This window comes from Ziziphus jujuba, chromosome 10 (genome assembly GCF_031755915.1).
Source record: "Ziziphus jujuba cultivar Dongzao chromosome 10, ASM3175591v1".
Taxonomy (NCBI): domain Eukaryota; kingdom Viridiplantae; phylum Streptophyta; class Magnoliopsida; order Rosales; family Rhamnaceae; genus Ziziphus; species Ziziphus jujuba.
Genome location: NC_083388.1, coordinates 18,894,051 through 18,911,382, shown reverse-complemented (window position 1 = coordinate 18,911,382; position 17,332 = coordinate 18,894,051). Strand labels below are relative to the sequence as shown.

The 17,332-nt window shown below is 34.5% G+C and overlaps 2 protein-coding genes and 1 non-coding gene across 3 annotated transcripts; 1 reads left to right on the top strand and 2 right to left on the bottom strand.

The window, feature by feature from the left end:
- The first annotated feature begins 1,270 nt into the window (after nucleotides 1–1,270).
- Nucleotides 1,271–6,062, top strand: LOC107411596 (protein NETWORKED 4A). Its single transcript, XM_016019205.4, has 4 exons — nucleotides 1,271–1,518; nucleotides 2,551–2,610; nucleotides 3,114–3,225; nucleotides 4,098–6,062. The coding sequence occupies exons 2-4, from the start codon at nucleotides 2,596–2,598 to the stop codon at nucleotides 5,852–5,854; spliced, it is 1,884 nt and encodes a 627-aa protein (XP_015874691.3). The 5' UTR covers nucleotides 1,271–1,518; nucleotides 2,551–2,595; the 3' UTR covers nucleotides 5,855–6,062.
- A 402-nt stretch (nucleotides 6,063–6,464) lies between these two features.
- TRNAR-CCU (transfer RNA arginine (anticodon CCU)) lies at nucleotides 6,465–6,537 on the bottom strand. Its single transcript has one exon. It is a non-coding gene; the product is annotated as a tRNA-Arg (tRNA).
- Nucleotides 6,538–7,735: 1,198 nt separating this feature from the next.
- On the bottom strand, nucleotides 7,736–16,262 carry LOC107411568 (DEAD-box ATP-dependent RNA helicase 20). Its single transcript, XM_048468845.2, has 15 exons — nucleotides 15,823–16,262; nucleotides 15,129–15,221; nucleotides 14,873–15,037; nucleotides 14,661–14,756; nucleotides 14,219–14,293; nucleotides 13,703–13,864; nucleotides 13,065–13,145; nucleotides 12,401–12,499; nucleotides 11,901–11,996; nucleotides 11,201–11,332; nucleotides 10,891–10,965; nucleotides 10,491–10,580; nucleotides 10,249–10,323; nucleotides 8,697–10,109; nucleotides 7,736–8,055 (listed from the first exon to the last, which is right to left on the bottom strand). The coding sequence occupies exons 1-14, from the start codon at nucleotides 16,120–16,122 to the stop codon at nucleotides 9,933–9,935; spliced, it is 1,716 nt and encodes a 571-aa protein (XP_048324802.2). The 5' UTR covers nucleotides 16,123–16,262; the 3' UTR covers nucleotides 7,736–8,055; nucleotides 8,697–9,932.
- Nucleotides 16,263–17,332: the final 1,070 nt, after the last annotated feature.

Sequence of the window (17,332 nt, the reverse complement as noted above, 5' to 3'; positions counted from 1 at the left end):
AAAAAAAAAAATCGATTTAATTTTTATAAAATGACTACTCAACTCTGATAGCGCTATACAATCATTTGATTTAATTTTCTAGAGAAACTAATTCAGTTTGATAATTACATACTAATATGAAACAGAACAAGTCAATTCAACCACCCTTTTGAAATTGGTAAAACTTCAACCTTCCAGAAAAGAAGGAATTAATAAATAAATAAAAATATTATTTCCCAATTACAGTATAATCTTGACCACATCGCTATTTATAGGAAAAGAAGTTTCTTAAAAAATAAAAAAAAATGAAGAAAAAACAATGCTGAAAAAGTTCTTCTTTTTTTATAATATAGTAATAAAAGGAAAAAAAAAAAAAATCTTACACAAATCGGAACACGAGGATTTGATGCATAAATTAGGGATTAATTTAATTAGAGGTAGTTCCGGTTATGTCTCAATTTCCTATAGCTTTGACCAATATAAAAGCTGGAATAACTTGCAAGCGGAGCAAAGCCCGACAAGCCTCTGCGTATTCTATTTTATTTGTTTATTTGATTATTTATTCGGTAATATGTGCTTGAAAGAAGACGCCAGATGTCAGTTGACTGAGCGACCACATCATCACTAAATGAGATTTTTGGACAGTGCACCTGTTCATGCATACATCGCAACCGCCGCGCTCGCTCCGCGTGGGCACTGATTCAAAAAATTTAAAGCATGCCCAGCCCATGTTTCTTGAAGGCGTCGTGGTGGGCCAGACAGGGTGGCCGGTGGGTCCAAAACCAATCTCTTACTCACGCCGTTTAAACCGGGAGAAGTCTATATGAAATGAACTGGGGCCAAGCAAGCCAAACGGGGCTTTATTGTCTAGTATCCACGAATTCTTCTACGAAAGCAACCAGCATTATTTATTTTATTTTATTTTTTATGGACAACCATATCCTTCTGTATTCTTCTTTTTTTGGTCATGATGAGATTGAGAATAACATCGCAGAAGAATTAACATGTAAGATCGTGGGTAGTATTGTAAATTAACTAATGTTTGAAAAAAATATTAAATACAAAAAAAAAAAAGGGAAGTTGAAATTTGTTCTGATATTCTTTTTTCATTTTCCTGAGGCTAAAAATTATTAATTGGGAAAAAGATAAAAGGGCCGGATGGAGATGAAGATGATATTTTAGGTTCTTTTAATATAAAATTTTTGTGCAATAAATAAATTAAAATATATATAAATAAAATAATATTTTTTTGGGGGAGAGTGTTTGACTTTAGTGAATTATATTTGGTAATTTGAGAGAACGAGGAAAGGAGGTGGGTTGGGAAAGAAAGTTTGTCTTCTTTTGGGAGCTCCAACCCTTTTGAACTTTCTGGAGCGTATCTCTCTCTTTTTCCTCTACCGCTCTGCACCGCTCCTTGAAAAAGTAGGGAGGGGTTCATTAGATTGGGGGTCCCGGCCCCTTTGGGTTTGGAGGGGCTGGGCTTTAGAAGTGGGTCTTCAGCTTTTCTCTTCAGCCGGATCTGTCACTCCTCTCTTCTCTGTAAGCTTTTTCTTTTTTTACTTTTTTTCTTATTTTCATTCATTCAAATTTCTTTCTTTCTTACTAATTCAAGTTTTCTTCAACTCTTTCTTCTTCATCATCTTCTTCTTCCTTCTTCTTCTTCCCTAGCTGCTTTCTTCTACACATGTACGATTAATTTTTTGTTTGTTTGTTTTAATTGATCGAGGAATTTCAATACTCAATCTAAAGCCATTTATGAAATACCTTTTGAATTTGCAGATTGATATAATGCCCATTATCTTTAGCTTTTATCTCTTTCGAATGCAATTCTTTTAGGAGATTTTTTTTTTCTTTTTTCTGTTTGGTTTGGTTTATCTTGGTGTCGGCATTTGGAAGATTTATTATTTTTTAATGAATTTTAATTTAGAGAAGCAGAATTAAAGAAACATAGCTAAAATATTCCGAGAGCTTGAATGGAAAAAACCAGCAGTTGAACAGTGGTTTTTTTTTTTTTGTCAAATAGTTGCAAAACAGAATAATGTACTGAGTTACAGCGAATATAAATGGTAGGTATAGCGGTAAGTCTCATTTGGACAGTCTGTATACTTATTTGGTCAATGCCTGCGGATTTTAATGCTTTTTTTTTCACCACTGTTAAATCCGCGAGCAAGCGCGTATATACACGCTCCATCTAGATAGTTGCACAGGGCAATAGGTGCTTGTGTGAGTAATTGGACTCTCTTAACAGTCTCTTGGTCTACAGCAGCGAATCAGCCCAGTTCCAAGAACGATCATGGGCCTAGAGATTAACTTTTTTTTTTTTTTCTTAATAATTAATATTCGGCATGAAATGCGCATATTATATTATATTGAAATAATGTTATTGTACAGATGTAGAAATTAATGCTGCTACATGACCTTTCATTGATGGGGTTATATTATAATTGTAATTGAGTTGCAATTTCGAACAGTATTACAAAAAGAAATCAAAAACAAAAGCAAAGAAAGATATAAATAGAGGTTACTGCCAGAATTGCAAAACTGATTGGTTGATGTTTTTGGACAACTCAGGAAATTTCGTATCAAACTCTTTTGAGTTTCAAACCAAAGTATCAAATGGCAACTTCTACGGTAAGAACAACTATACCTATCTTTACAATTTTTATTTTATTTTATTTTATTTTTTTTGGTACTTCAGAGAAATTAAAACATTCCATAAATTGAAGTTTTCTTTTAGGTTTTAGAAGGAACTATTATGGAGAGTTTCTCTCTCTTTTTATTTTTCTTTGTATGATTTATAGTGCTTTGTGGTCCAATATGTCGTACCAACCACATAAATGAATTACACATCAATTTTCTTGATTTTCATCCAGCCATGATATACTTTGGAAACCCATGGACAAATTAAATAAACATGTCCTAGCATCGGTTAGTTAGGTGTTACTAGATATTCTAGTCCTACTAGGAAAAAAAAAAAAAAAAGGTTAATAATAATAATGACGGTCTTCTTCCCTTCATTATCTTCTAAATCTCATTAGCTAGACATATAGATAAGATGTTCTTCTTCCGCTGGTCCAGAATAATGCTGATTGGTTTTTTTTTTTTTTTTTTTTTTTTTTAAATTTTAATTTCAGGTCCACTCCAATAAGATTATGAAAAGGTTAGAATCAAGAAAGTCACATTCCTGGTGGTGGGATAGCCACATCAGTCCAAAAAACTCCAAGTGGCTTTCTGAGAATCTTGAGGGTAAGCAGCTATCATCTCTATCAGTCTTAGTCCCGTTTTCCTTTTACTTTTTTAAAGTTCTTCTATTATGAAACAAGGGAAAAAAGATTGCTAAATGGCGATCTTCTACCTTCCCGTCCTCGCCAATATATTGCAAGGAATATAGTAGATGCTTTTCATGAAATAGGCAAAATAATTGCCTACATTCAATTGCACTTATTTAGTGATCACAATCAAGTACTACTAAAGATATTAAAAGTTTTATGGAAATCCTGTTGCTAGCTTACATGTTAGCTTTTAGGGCATAAATTCAGAAGAAGCGGAGTGCATGTTAATCGTGAAATTACAACTTACTTTGCCTCATCTAGATTGTTGGAAAGATTTTATCATATACTTGGATTATATGGTGTTTTTCCTATACATTGTACGTAGGTCTAAAATATTGTCTAAAACTATACCATAGAGAATTATATTTATGTTACCTTATCAATAAAACTCGTAATCTATGTCTGATAATGCTGTTTCTTTTTCCATTTTCCTTTTCATTCCCTATGTGTACAATTTATGAGCAAAAGGGTTTTCCTTTTTGTTGCCCTTTCCCTAGGATATGAGTTATCATCCCATCAGCACAAAGGATTTTTGTTCCACATTCTAAATGAGGCAATGTTAAAATGGGTAAAGCTGATATAGTGGTTGGATATTAATTAGCCTCTTCATCTACTCCAAACCATAATCTAGCGGTGTAGGTACTCTTCAATCCTAACTGCCCAACTGTTGGGACAGAATTAGATATTCCAAATTATGCAGTTTAATATACACAAGAAGTGCAATGCTTTAATCATTTTTTGCAAACATGCCGCACAAGAAAATGACGAAGCGATCCTTGATCTCAGAGATGGACAAGAGCATCAAACGGATGTTGAAGCTGATCGAAGAGGATGGAGATTCATTTGCAAAGAAGGCTGAGATGTATTATCAGAAGAGGCCAGAATTAATCTCTCTTGTTGAGGATTTCTACCGCATGTACCGGTCTCTGGCTGAGCGGTATGATCATGTGACAGGAGAATTGCGGAAGAATATCCCCTCAGATCTCCAATCTCAAGGCTCAGGCATTTCTGATATGGGCTCTGAACTTCCCTCTACATGGACTTCTCCTGATCAAAGGCTAGGTCGCCGTAAATCTGGCAACCGAGCAGCTGGTTTTGATTTCTTTCTTGGCCCTGGTGGCAACAGTTCTGATTATTACCAGAAAGAAGGAGATGAATCATCTACATTAACAGATTCCGAGGCAGAATCTGATGATTCCTCAGTCAACAATTACTCAGGACTTTTGGTAAATGGCGGTGATCATGCTTCACATAGAAAGATAATTGAACTGGAAATTGAGCTCCGTGAATTGAAAGAGAAGCTTCGCCTGCTACAGGATGATAATGTGGATGGTTCATTGTCTTCTAGGGGGTCGAAACATGAGACGTCTGAAGATTATTTTTCTAGAATTGCAGGATATGAGCAAGAGCTAAGGGTTGCAAATGAAAAAATACAGGATTCAGAAGAAGAGATTGCTAGATTGAAGATTGAGCTCCAAAGGTATAAGTCATCAGAATTCAATAATGCTCTTGCAGCTGGGGTTGAATCAGCAACAGAGAAAGAAGTCAAGACGAGCCAGATTGAACTGGCATTGGAGGAAAATCAGACATCAGAGTTTCAGGAAAGGCTTAATGTGTTGGATGGAGATGTAAACCCAGATAACAATATTCAGACACTGGTAGAGGAGCTTAGAATAACAAAAGAAAGACTTCTGGGTTCAGAAAATGAAATTAATAATTTGAAATGCGAACTTGAGAGAAATAAATCCTCTGAGAAAATCCGCCAACTGCAGGGTCAGCTTGAATTGGCTCAAAAGGATGTTACCATGTGGAAAAACAAGCTCAACGCAGAGAAAAGAGAGGTCTCCAAGCTGCAGGAAAGGATGACAAGGTTAAAAAGTAGTTTATCAGACAGGGATCATGAGATCAGGGATTTGAAGTTAGCAGTATCAGATGCCGAGCAGAAGATATTTCCAGAAAAGTCACAGGTCAAGGCAGAAATATCAAAGTTGCTAGAGAAAAAAACTCATTTGGAGCAGCAACTTAGAGATTGGGAATGTCGGGGACGTTTGTTGGAGGAGGAAATTAGAAAAATCAAGGCCCAAAAAACTGAAATGGAGGAAAGACTTAGCAGTAAAATCAACCATTTAAAGGCCAACATCGAGGAAAAAGATAGCTCGATTGAGACACTGAATAAGAGCCTTGATTCGCTGAAAGACAAAACAGACGATCTCAATACTAAAGTCCATACTCTTGAAACAGAGTTGAGTTGTAGAGATGACAGGATCGTTCAAATGGATAAGCAGTTGCGGCAATTACACTTAGAACACGTAGAACTGATTGCCAAGGCTGAAGGGGCACATAAACAGGTGGAGGAGCTAAGAACAAGAGCTAGTGAATTGGAAGATGAGGTTGAGAAGCTAAAAGTTGCAATAGTGGAAGGAGCAGAAGAAAAACGAGAGGTTATACGGCAACTTTGTTTCTCAATTGAACATTATAGGAATGGATATTATATGCTTCGCAAGGCTGTTGGGAACAAACGAGTTCCGGTTTTGGCATCATAGGTTTAGTAATATTTGGTATTGTATCATATATATATATATATATATATATTTTTTTTTTTTGGAGTGCTTGTTTTGTCACTGAGGTTGAAAATTGCCGAAACCTTAGTACCATGTGGCCAAGGCTCGTGGCCAATAGTTGATGTGTGGTTTGTTTACTATTGCATAGAGAATACGCAAAGAGTACCCAATCTTAGGGGCCATTTTGTCACTGAGGCTGAAAATTGCCGAAACCTGAGTACTATGTGGCCAATAGCTGATGTATGGTTTGTTTACTATTGCATAGAGAATACGCAAAGAGTACCCAATCTTAGGGGCCATTTTTTGGTGCTGGATTGCCCTGTACCTGTAGTTGTAGAGGGGATAAAATATGTGTAATTTTGTTTGAGTTATATGTGGGGATTGGGGAGCAAATGATGTAAAAAACATCATTTGGATTTGGGTGATATAGTGACACCGATTGATTGTGGATTTCCAACCTGTGTAACCGTGTGTAGTTCAATGCATATTTATAGGTATGCTTCCAATATCCCCGTGTTTTAAAACATGAGCAAATATTAAGATTTTTAAGGCATAATAATTAAATTTAAAAAAATATATACATTCTTAAAATCGCGCCAGGTAGGGGTCGAACCTACGACTTTCTGCTTAGGAAACAGACGCTCTATCCACTGAGCTACAGGCGCGGTGGTTATTAGGATTAAATAACAATGTATAGAAATTAATAATTTTATTAGCGTTCACCGTATATTCCTTAACCAGATACCCGAAGAATTGAATTTTTTTTTATTTTTTATTTTTGAAAAAAATCATCGGGCAAGAAACAAAATAGCGTTTGGAAACCAGCAGTTACAAATAATTGATTTCTTTTTTGAACGAAGAGAATAAATCAATGCAGCAGCCTGACCAAAAACTAAATATATAAATCAAAAGAAATTCTACTTACAATACCGTAAAATCTCAATACAGTCTTTAATTTTTTTATTTTCTAAATTACCCTTTTATCTAATTTTTTTTTTTTCTTTTAAAATGTTTCCCCTTAAAACCTCTTTTCTCCTTTGCCTCTTCACCTTATTACACGATAGACGAAAGAGTTGCCAGCGATGTGAGACTCCTGGTGCTCTATTGACAGTGATTTTTTTTTTTTTTTTAAGTTTTCAAACTATTTTTTTATTACATGCTCTGCCACTACCATCTCCTACTTCTTCTCCTCTCCCTATCATCTCCTGCTCCTCCTCCTCTCTGAATTCCCTGTATTTCTGCAACTTTCAATAATAATCTTGACCAATCTAAAATGGACAAGGAGTATTTGACGTGAGATTCTAAAGGACCTGTTGATGGATAAATGGAAATCCCATATCACATATCTAGAAGATTGATCTGATTAAAAGTGGGATTTTTTCTGAGAGCAAGTTGTCTTATAGGTAAGGCATGTATAAACGGCAAAGCTATCAAAAATACGGTGATGTTAGTGCAGCTCATAAATAAAAGGATCCCCATCCTGAAATAAATTAAAAAATAAAAAGAAGGAAGATGATATGGACTTTTAGATAAATTTAATAAGACTGTATATAGTTAATTTAGAAGTGTGAAAATAACCTTGCAGTATAAATATTTTCCCTTATTTATTTATTCTCTATCAAAGAGAAACACCCAATTTATTACAAGTTTCTCTTCATTGCTCTGCCTAATGAGGAACTAAACAGAGACCATTAATTCATGCAACTTCTAATTTGCAACATTCCAGATGCAGACTTGATTTCCAGGAACAATAAGATAGCAGCAAAGACCAGTCTCCTTATCTAACAAAGCAACAAAAGGATGTTTTTTGGCTTAATTTTCACCTTTCTTTTGGAATGTGATTTAAAACAGTCAAAATGTATGTATAAGATAAAGAAAATGAAAATGTGATTTAAAACAGTTAAAATGTATGTATACTTTCATGGTTTCACCACAAAAGATGAAAATGTTCATTTTGAAATAGGTTATTTCACATGGGAGCAGTAACCACTAAATGACCAGATACATAAACAAAAGCATTATTGAAGCAAAAACAAGAAGTATCTCCTTGTTTCTAGCTCTACTTCGTAATCTCTGAATTTCAATTCTTCAAACGCTCTCAGACGGAGACCCTCCATCCGAATTTACTTCGTTTCAGCCTCCTCTGGTTTCTCCAAGAATGTCTTCTTTAACCAATCAAACGGCTGTTACATGTTTAGAATACAATTGAGCATTTAACATGAATATAATCCTAGAAGAATATAATACTTTAGTTCGAAAATCGAGTCAAATTGTGCACAATAATATAAAGTATTTATCAAAAAAACAAAAATGTAGAAGCTAGGAGCATAAAAGCACAGCAAGGAACTTAACAAACCAAAATCAAATCCTCAAATCAATAACTTAGATTTTGTATGTAATATTATATGGTACCACCAAATATAATTCATCCATGAATATTTAAGCCAAGAAATTCTGAACACTAAATAATGGAAAGATGTCCACAAATATATATATATATATATTTACAAGTATAAAGCATCCCCAAATAGAATAAATTTAATAAACTAAAAAGTAAAACAGAATATGAATGACAAGTCGGCAATTAAATTGCAATTTTAAACCTTATATATAACATGCCCTCATCGGAAACCGTGAAAATGGTAATTAATTGATCCTTATACAGAGACTAGTTTAATTCTATAATTTTTTTTTTTTTTTTTTTTTTTGGGGTACAAGATTTCTGATTGGAAAAATATGAAAAGGAAAGGAGTTTAGGGGTTATTTATGGTTAAACGAGAAAGGCTTAAAATCGGACAAAAAAGTCGGAGAGAAATTTAGAAACCTGTATGAGATAAAGTGCGCCGGTGGTGGCGGCCACACCCCACATGGCGGCCGCCTGAACGTCTGCTGATTGAAGTCTCCGAAACTTCAAGAGAAGTCTGGATCCCGATGCAATGCCTCCACTTGCCATCGTTCTCGGATTCCCTTGGAGTCTAAGAGTCGCACGTGACAGACAAATGCCAGACGAAAGCAGCCAAGAAGGTGAAGAAGCTTTTTGCTTTTGCGTCTAGTTAAGAACATACGAGAAATTTTCTTGTTCTACGCATTTTCTTTTTTACGCCCCTAAGCTTAACATAATTTACACTTTCATCCTTTTTCGTCATATACAGTCGCTTTTCTTTTTCTTTTTTTTTTCTTTTTTTTGTTTTTTGTTTTTTTTTTTTTTTTTTTTGGCATCGTACAGGCATTTATCATGTAAACCAAGATCAAGTATTTCAACAAATCTTTTTTTTTCCAATTAAATTAATTTATCTATATATATATATATATAGAGAGAAAACATTCATTGTCAAACTGGACCAAATATAAACAATAATATATGTCACTTAATATTCAAATTTTAATAAAATCTAAAATGTATTACTACAGAAAAAATAAATAAATAAATAAAGAAATTTAATGATGCTGACATTAATAGTTTGGTCTACGCCTCACGCCTCCAAACTCGGTCTCAGAACTTTCCACGCTGTTGAATAAGCATTGTGACATGAAATGGTGCTATTGAGGCAGTGAGCCACAACAATTAAAGGAATCAAATATTTTATCAGTTGAAGCTACGTCGCACTGGCTTAAATTGACACATGGCAGTAGATCTTGGTGTACCCAAAAAAAATAAAATAAAATAAATCTCATTTTTCAATCCTGCTACTTACAAAAACTAGCTGCATTAATGATGTAAATCAACGTATACGAAGACAACTTACAATGACTGTATTCTTCATTTTTTCTACTCCAATCTCCAAGTAAGAAGCGACATGCCTATAGTTCCATTTTTTTTTTTTTTTTTCCATCAGCACAACTAAACAATGATGCACAAACACTATGAGAGAGAGAGAGAGAGCCAGGAAAAGTAAGTGACCAGTTCCCCAGACAAACCAACAGGACAACAAAGTAACAGAAACCCAACTTCAACCCGGAAGATGCACAAGCTACTCTTTTTACCAACCTCTGAAACTAGGACCCTAAGCAGTGAGCATGGATCATCGATCGTACTCAAAGGTGCGAAGGTGGAGTTGGTTTAGTCATCCCATGCACTATCTGCTGCACCCTCTCTTTTAATGTTTGACGAAGCAATCATGAATCTGTACTTGTCCTCGATGTTGATTGAAGCAGGTCCATTCATGGAGAGCTTAGAAAGAGAAATTCTAGCTTCTTTATGGGCAGCTGCAGCTTCTCTCTCTTTCCTTCTTGCAACCTAATATTTCCAGCAGCAAGCTAAAGGTTATATAAGAAATATTCTCTTCTTCCCCTAGCGTGAGAGAGAGGAAGCACTACTATGGAATGCAAAAAATGTAAGCTTCTTACGGTAGTTTTTTAGTAGAATAAATTTGTACCTTCCCTGTTGCAAAAGCCACAGGATTCCCAGATTCAACATCTGCTATTGCTTTCTTTATATGTGCTACAAGGAACTACAGTTTGCAAACATCAATCCAAAATGGATAATAAGATTCTCAAAGAGAATTGAGCATAATAAAAAGGAAACATCAATCCAAAATGGATAATAAGATTCTCAAAGAGAATTGAGCATAAGAAAAAGGAAGTAAACAAAATATTAAAAAGATAGGGAAGCAAGTACCATATCACGATCGCTGTAAAAGGATGTAGCTAGACCCATTGATCCTGCTCTGCCTGTCCTTCCAATCCGGTGTACATAATCTTCCATACTCTATAATTGAGGCAGCCATAATTGAAGCTTAAGGTATGCTATTCAAACGGAAATTAATGGCGACTGGGAAAAAGGGGGTAATAAGATGCTAACAGATGTCTAGCAGAAAGACATTGAGACCACAAAAGTGGATTTTTGCATTGCGTAATACTTGTATTTTCAACATCACCACCTATGCCATTGTCAATTGACAGAAAGACAAACCAGAAAGAGAAGAGTATTCCAAAATCTCAAACAAACTCTTCAGATGGCTTAATGGATTTTGGATGCAACTCAAATCAGGAAGTTTTCATACACAACCAGAATATACCTTTGGAAGATCTAGATTGATAACATGAGCAACTCCTGTGACATCCAAACCACGAGATGCAACATCAGTGGCAACCTGCATGAAGGATCTCAGTGAGGCACAACATTCAATAATGACTTGGGAAACTCCCATAAAGTCCATTAATTTTATCCACTTAATTTTCTAAAACAATATTTTGCAAAAATTTAATAAAAGATACTAACATGCATTTCCAATATAAATCTATATACTAGACGTTAAAAAGAAAACAAAAGCATAGCATAACACAAGAAACTCATAACACAAACAGCATTAATGAAGATAAGAATACCAATATATTAGTATATCCATTCCTAAAATCCCGAAGAGCAGCCTCTCTTTCACTTTGTGTACGGCCACCATGAAGAGCCACAGCATGTAAACCTTGTGCTACCAGAGCTTCAGCAACTTCATCACACCTTGTCTACATTGAGACCATAATCAAGTTTTGTAAGTTTATGCCTATATTGCAGAATGGAATTACGAAACCTTATATTTTAGGGTAACAAAATATATTACGTAGACCAAATCAAGTCTCCTAATATTTCAATAGCATGTTTGTACCAAGAAAGCAAATAAAGCATCTTAGTACCATTACAAGAAACAATAAAAATCCAGTGTACATATACGCAACAAAATATCAAAAATTCATGTTTCCAATCTGAAGATGATTTACCAAAAGTCTTAATCAGAATTTTCCATTCATTCAATATATAATTATAGAATGAAAAGATCTGGACCGCTTCCTAATTTCAAAATTAAATCCACCCAAAAACTGGTATGCGGCTAGGTACAGTGCTTGTCAATAAAGTAACTAATAAGCAGGTGAGACCGTGAGAGATAATTCCACATCTATTGAGATTAACAAGATACTGGCAACATGCACTAAGAATAAAATGTAGTTCAGATTGAGTATTTTTAAATAATAGACCAGATCAGATTCTCAAACTGACGGAGAATGAAAAAACAACAATATGAAACATGAACAGTACCTTCCTTTCCACAAAGACAATAGTCAAGGGAAAGGGATGCCCAGATCTTTCAGCCTGAGATGCTTCTTCTACAAGCAGAGCTAGAAGCCGATCAATCTACAACAGATAAAAACACAAGCATAAAATTATTCCAAGGAAAGAAGCTCCTGATTAAGGGATTAGATGAGAAATCAAGAGGAAGACAAAGGATTAGCTATTAAATACCAGTCCATGATAATATAATTAACATTAAGCAAACATATATGTCAAGTTACAAGTTTGTAAGCAATATTGAATTTAGCATGACCTTTCCATTCAAAGATCGTATGTGGGCAGGTATGTTTAACAACCAAGTTCTCACATGGGTTTAATAATTGTCAACACCAAACTTACACAAATTAACGAATATTAAATGAAAGCTGTAGATAAATTAATTAACACTAAAAAGGCTTTTAATATATCACAAAAAAACAAAAAACAATGGCATAGAAAATTTTACACTGACGCCCCAATAAGTATACCTTCTCGGTCTCAGAAACCTTCTCCAAAATTTGAGATACATTTGCTGTTGGACTACTCACTTTTCCAACCTTCACTTGGACAGGGCTTGTTAAGTATTCCTGGAAAAAAGTTTATATATAAATATAATATTAATTTCAGTATTCCTGGAAAAAAGTTTATACGTATATGTATACACATATAAATTTCGTACCTCAAGTAAACAAAGAAAATTCATTGCATAATTCTTCTACATTTTAATTCAAATTTTCACATCAAGGTGTCGGCTTAACAAAAACACAAAAAATAAATAAAATAAAATAATCATTAACTTTATGAAGATATGCACTTCAATATGGTCTATGACACGATGCCTTCATTTTAAGGTTCCATGTTTCAAATTTTTGAAAGGAAACATCTCAAACTGGTAATGTAAATAGAGAATAAGATCGCTTCAATAAAGCAAAACATTCCACGGCCTAAAATTCTTTATTAGTTCAACTTGAAGCAAACACCTATTGAAGTAAGATGACTTTTGGAGAAAAGAACATATATGGCCCAAAACCTTCACTGCAGGTGGAGTTCGGTTGATTCTGCAAATTCCATCTTCTCAAAGAAATTTATTTGATATGTCATATTGTCAAATAATCCCATTGGAGAAGAAAACCAATATCAAGAAGACTTTACCTGTGCTAATGCTTCAATCTCCACAGGCATAGTTGCACTAAACAGCAAAGTCTGGTGTTTCTCAGGAAGATTTTGCATCACCTGAAACAGAATCATAATATTTAAAGTCTCTTCAAGAAGAACTTTGAGAATTAGATGTGCAAATGACTTTCATGTAAGAGGTATGTTAATATATTTATCAGACAACAAATGCCAATCTCACAAAAATGTTTAATCCATCATCAAAAAGCAGCATTCAAACAATTCACCCAAAACAGATTCATTAAAAAGTAAATAATTTGTACAGGGTAAACAAGGTTAAGCCAATTCTATTTAGATTTAAACCAAAATTGACTCATAAGTAGAAGGCTCTAACGTTAATCCCCATCCATACCTCATTCCTTTTTTTCATAGGAACACCCCGTCATCCTTATTGTTTTTAAGGTTGGTCATATCTAATGACAACAATACTTTTGGAAGTGAGGAGAGCTACACAAATGCAGTACATCATGAACTTAGAAAAGAAAAGTAAGCACAAGAACTTAAAAGCAGGGCTCTAAGAAAACCAAAATGAAGTGTTATGGGAACAAATTGGGAGAAAGCATAAATAGATTCGCCTATCAGGTGAAAAAGACATTTTCAGTCCAGGCACAGTATACCTCTCTTATCTGTGGTTCAAACCCCATGTCGAGCATTCTATCAGCTTCATCAAGAACAACAAATGAAACTCTAGAAAGGGAAGTGTTTCCTTGCTGCAAATGATCAATAAATCTTCCAGGAGTAGCAACCACAACATCCACACCTGCCCGTAGCTCAGACCTCTGTCATGAAATCCAGCATAAAAACAAGACAAACAAATATTAGAGAGGAAGATAATGAAAATGGTATAATCCAATCTACTTACCAAGAAACAACAAGATGATGGGCTAATATCATTCTTACAAACAAAAAGTATCTAAGGGTTCTGTTCTCAGCAAAAATCAAAGAAATTTTTTATGGATAATAAATGGATAGGCATAATTGTAGCCCATATTAATAATGATCTTACTATCCTAAACTACAGTTGAACAAAAATACTTTCCGATACACATAAACAATCTTCCTTGTGAGAACTTACTAGACTAAAAATTATAACCAACCATTAAGTGATGAAATTACAGTGCCATATATGTTACCTGCTCAGCTATGTTTGTTCCACCCACAACTATCGCAGTTTTAAATGACTCAAGAGATCTACTGAAAGCTTTAACCTGTAAGATGAAAAACAGGCACACATCATGATGACACCTAAAATAAGGAGCTCCAAACGATTTTAGGATCAAAGATATTAAACAATATATATATATATATATATAAATAAATAATAAATAAAAAAGAAAAATCAGCAATGTCAAAATCCAAATCATAAATGGAATAGATAACTGTTCTCAAACCGAGATAATTTGAGAAGAACATAAAAATGAGTAACCAATTGCAGAAGGAATTCTTGAAAATCAGTTAAGCATTAATAATTTATGGGGCTTTTCAGAGAAGAATAAACATTTTTTCCAAAAACCAACAGTAAAACATTCATAACTACATTATTGATTTTCAGAAGCTTTTTATCAGCAATCTCACCTCCTTCTCTATTTGTTGGGCTAGCTCTCTAGTTGGAGCTAAGACCAATGCTATAGGTCCATCACCTCGTCGGACAGGAGGTTGAGCCAAGCAATGCTGCATAAAGGGCAAAGAGTAAAAATATTCCAATCAATAGACTATGTCACAAATATGACTATATAAAAATAGTTATTATATTGATATATGTCTATCAAAAGGTCATGAGCTAAAACCTGTATCATAGGAATGGAGAATGCAGCAGTTTTACCACTGCCAGTTTCAGCACAACCCAATAAATCCCTACCACTAAGAGCAACTGGCATAGCTTGAGCCTGAATAGATGTTGGCCTAGTATATTCATGAAAAGCTATATCCTCCATGATGCTTGAATGCAAACACTGAAATGCCAATAAAGGTTTCGTGAACCCATTAACAACTCCAATCAAAACCATATAATTAAAATCTCACTGATAAGATACAAATATCAACCATATCTGTAAAAGTCTCAATTGGTGCAGGTGCAGGAGTGGAGTCTGGAGCTGCAGTGACATCAACATTAAGCCGCAACCTAACCTCTTCTATCTGCAAAAAAAGGTGCAAAACCGAGGTGAACAAATCAAGCAAATAGGTTAAAAGTTCGAGTACTAAACTTCAACCTCAACGTGGATTTCTCAAAATGCTGCAACAAGATGTGCTGTCTGAATTCAAGTATAATTTATTATACAACATAATAAAAGACTCAGTAAAGTTTCCTGGAAAATTCAAAAAGGTAGTTGATTGTTAAACCATTATGATATATCCCTATAAGTGAACAATCTAAGATTCCAAAAACTACGTACCCCAAGTCCATGACCAACATCCATAAACACGTATTAGACACCGAGGCATAAACCAAAATTCAGAAATGCAAATGGAAATTCACAATCAAAACTAAAAATGCAAAGCTTCAAAACGACAGAAACACATTGATGAAAAAAATAAAAACAGCAATAACATGGAAATGCCGCACAAGAAATGCGATAAATAGAAGTGGAAAAACCATAAAAAAAGGTATTCAGACCATAACGCAACGCTTAGCCCCGAGAACAAAGCAATAATCGATAGGTGATAAATCTATCAAGTAATACACAAATTGCAAAGAGAAGTAAAAAAGAAAACACGGTGAGCTAACAGTGCATTGAACCTGTTCAGGCTTCATACGGAGGACGCGTTCGGATGGCTTCCATTGAGGGAAAACGGGGTCGGGAACGGAGAGAGACCTGACGGACGGCGAAAGAGCACCGGAGGTCCAGCGAGAGGCATTGAAGGAAGAAGACAAGTTGGAGGAGGAGTTATTGTTGTTGTTGTTTTTGGGGTAAGAGTTGGAGGTGTAGGAGAGCTTGGTGGTGGTAAAGTCACTGTCTAGGGTTATCGACGACGTTTTGGAAGTGGTGGTTGTGGTGCTTGAGCTCGAGTCCCTCAGGTGTGGAGGCACATACGACATCGTTTTTTTACTTTGCTTACGCGGAAAGTTCTCAGGCGAAGAACGGAAGTGAGAGGCAGAGAGAGTGGATTACACACAGTGAGAGGTAAAAGAAAGCTAAAAGAGACGGACAGAGTTTTGTGGTTTTTTGCTAATTTGAACCAGTGCAATATCCTCTTTTTTTTTCTTTTTTTTCTTTTTTTTGACTTTCTAACCTGTGCCCCTTTGGGCTTTGAGTTTGTCTGTTTGTAAGTCCAATTTGAAGTTGGCCCTGTACAGTTCTAAACTTGGAGATGTAATCCTCAGGCCCAGTTGAGTTAACTTCTTCTTTCTTTTCTTTTTTTTTCTTTTTTTTTAACTTGAAGATTTAATCTTTGGACCGGTTTACTTACGATTGAATTTTGAAACATTCTCAGTTATCACAAAAATTATTTATGTTATAAAGACTGATTTGTTTGCATTCTCAGTTATCACAAAAATTATTTATGTTATAAAGACTGATTTGTTTGAATGGTTTATATGTAATTTACTTAGTTCGCTATATATAAGATTTGATAGTTTAAATATAAAATTACCTAGTATATACATTGTCTTAGTTTTGTCGTGGTCAGTGGGAAAACAAAATACAAGTTAAAAGAAATAATAAATTAAACCAAGCATATTAGTAAAAAAAAAAAATTAATCATTATAAACAAGAAAACCCAATAAATTCAAACTGAAATAACAAGCAACTGTACACTTTTTTGTTTTTCAATTTTATGGTTCATTGAATAGCTTGAACCTGACACCTCATATATATATATACATATATAGAACCGTTCAGCAGTAAAAATTATTGTTAATTAGATCAATTACCCAAGGTCCATTCTCCCAAATATATATATATATATATCACTGAATTGTCTCGAAAGGAAAAATGCAGCCATAAATTGTGTGGACATAATTATGCATTTATTTCTACTCAATTCAATTCTGAGTAGAAAGGCACTACTCATACATCTAATAGTTGTCAAGACTCTCTACTTCTAGTTCTCTACGTATGTCTTCCAACTTCCATGTTTGAGGAATAAGATAGGTTTCCTCTTCATTTAAAGCTCAAACCGTTTACATCGGCTTGGAATGCTTTATGTATAAGAATCATCCACATCTTATTCCAACGCGTTAAATTTGGTATTAGGAAAAATATATATATATATATATATATATAAAAATAACAATTTAATTTTTTTGA